At 39.5% G+C, this 1,983-nt stretch overlaps 1 protein-coding gene across 1 annotated transcript; it reads left to right on the plus strand.

Annotated features, from left to right (window-relative positions):
• Window positions 1-283: 283 nt before the first annotated feature.
• LOC116249936 (uncharacterized) lies at window positions 284-646 on the plus strand. The gene has a single exon (XM_031623250.1). The coding sequence runs from the start codon at window positions 284-286 to the stop codon at window positions 644-646; it is 363 nt and encodes a 120-aa protein (XP_031479110.1).
• The last annotated feature ends 1,337 nt before the right edge of the window (window positions 647-1,983 follow it).

Raw genomic sequence — 1,983 nt, forward strand, 5'->3', positions numbered from 1 at the left:
TTTATCGCCTCTAATTTTAGGAAGACAATACATTAAACGCGTTTGGGATTCAGGCAACCTGGTGGTATCGACAGCGATTTTTCTGGTCAATGGCTGATGAAAACAACAGCCAAATTAAATGTGATACCATGGTTTGGAATCATTCTAAATCCTTCCCAACATCCCAAGCTACACATGATACCACCATCTTTAATTCTATAAATAGTTGGGTACGAACTGCCAAGCATTGCAGCAATTACAACTCCCCATAATTTCTTACCACCCACTTAGCTCCCCTGCCGCCATGGCCAGACCTCTTCCCTTTGTCGCCGCCTTCCTGGTCCTCATGATCATCACAACCAACCTCTCTTCCACCGCAAATGCAAATTCCGGCAGCCTCCTGACGGTGTACTGGGGACACCAATGCTTCGACGGACCTTCTGAGACATACCGCCACTGTGGTTGCCACAACATCGAGCACAACTACCGCCACCACCACCACCACCACCGTCACGTAGCATCGTATGAGTATAAACATTTCCATGGAAGGCCGGCCACTCTGTTCGAAGACCGAGATTGTGGTGGTAGTCCCTACCGACTACCTGGGCAAGAAGACAGAAAGTGCAGCGGCCATTTCCCATGGAAGAGTGTCATGATCTGGTGTTGATTGATCGTCTGTGGGTTGCCTGCACTAATCAGCACCATGATCTTGAATATCTACTGATATATATGACTACAACTGCATAATAATAGGTCTTGAATAAAACAGAGAGCTTGCCTCTTTCCTTTGTGTTGAAGTTCATGGGATCTGCAGGGTCAGTCTGCTCTCTAATGGACTCAGTGAGCTTAATAATTAAATAATGTGCACTTTGGTGCCTTGTTCACATGTATTCCTCTAAATTGTTAATTAAAATAAGTGATTGTTTGATTTCTAAATCAACAAGTTTCTTTTGGCGTTGCTGTTCATATCGTGTATTTACTTACTTATAACTGATATTATCTTTATCTTTCAAGTCAGTATCCTTTTGAGAAGATCAATACAGGAGCAACCGACGATCATTTGGTTTCGTCTAGCCATTTCTGTAGAGTGCATGAATTTGCCTGCAACGTCGTTCGGTGTAGATATTGCTCACGGTCTCGACCTTTTAACATGAAACTGTTAACCAATGCTCTTATAGTACTTAAGATAACTTTACAAATTAACTGGATGTTTACATTAACGTCGAATCTTTTTTCATGCATGGTGAACATTTTCTTGAAAATAATATTCGACAATGCACCTACAGAATAAGCAATAAATAAAATCATATTTAACGTTTCCATATTACTAAAAGTACAATTAAAAACATCTGGAAGCTTATTTCCGTCAATGTCAACTGCAATCTAGTGAATAATTAATCACAGTTAATTTACGTTTAAATTACTTGAACAAGAAATATGCGTAGTCATAAATTTTCAATATTTAATGGAAAATTTGTCAACTTAAGTAACTTTTTTGTCGATAAAATTAAATTAACGTTTCATTTGAATATAGGTAAACATGAATAATTAATATTAGTATGTAAGCAATTAAAGGACTAAAATGTAAGCAAGGAAGTTTTGACCCGAAAAAAAAAAACGAAAGCAATGTTCAATCATGAATCCATGTAAACAAAAGCATTTACAAGATGACATCCAACATCAATTCAAACCCCGAATTTCTTGGACGTCATTGGAACATCAAGAACACTGATCCAATAAATCATCCGTCGCCGGCCGAGCAGGGTTGGAAAAGGGCATCCATCATGGAAGGCTGTCAGATCTCACACGGCTGGGAGGAAGGACTTACTGTAAGAGTTTGGTCATTAGAATTACAATAACTTGAGGAAGAGAGGAGAGTAGGAGGAAGAGAGGAGAGTAGGAGGAAAACGGAAGACTTGAGGGAAGAGTTGGGATAAAAAGATATCAATTCCAGTCACAACGATGGGCTTTATACTCCTCTAGAAGAAGTGGAAGCCCTGAACA

Source organism: Nymphaea colorata, chromosome 3, assembly GCF_008831285.2.
Source record: "Nymphaea colorata isolate Beijing-Zhang1983 chromosome 3, ASM883128v2, whole genome shotgun sequence".
Lineage (NCBI taxonomy): Eukaryota > Viridiplantae > Streptophyta > Magnoliopsida > Nymphaeales > Nymphaeaceae > Nymphaea > Nymphaea colorata.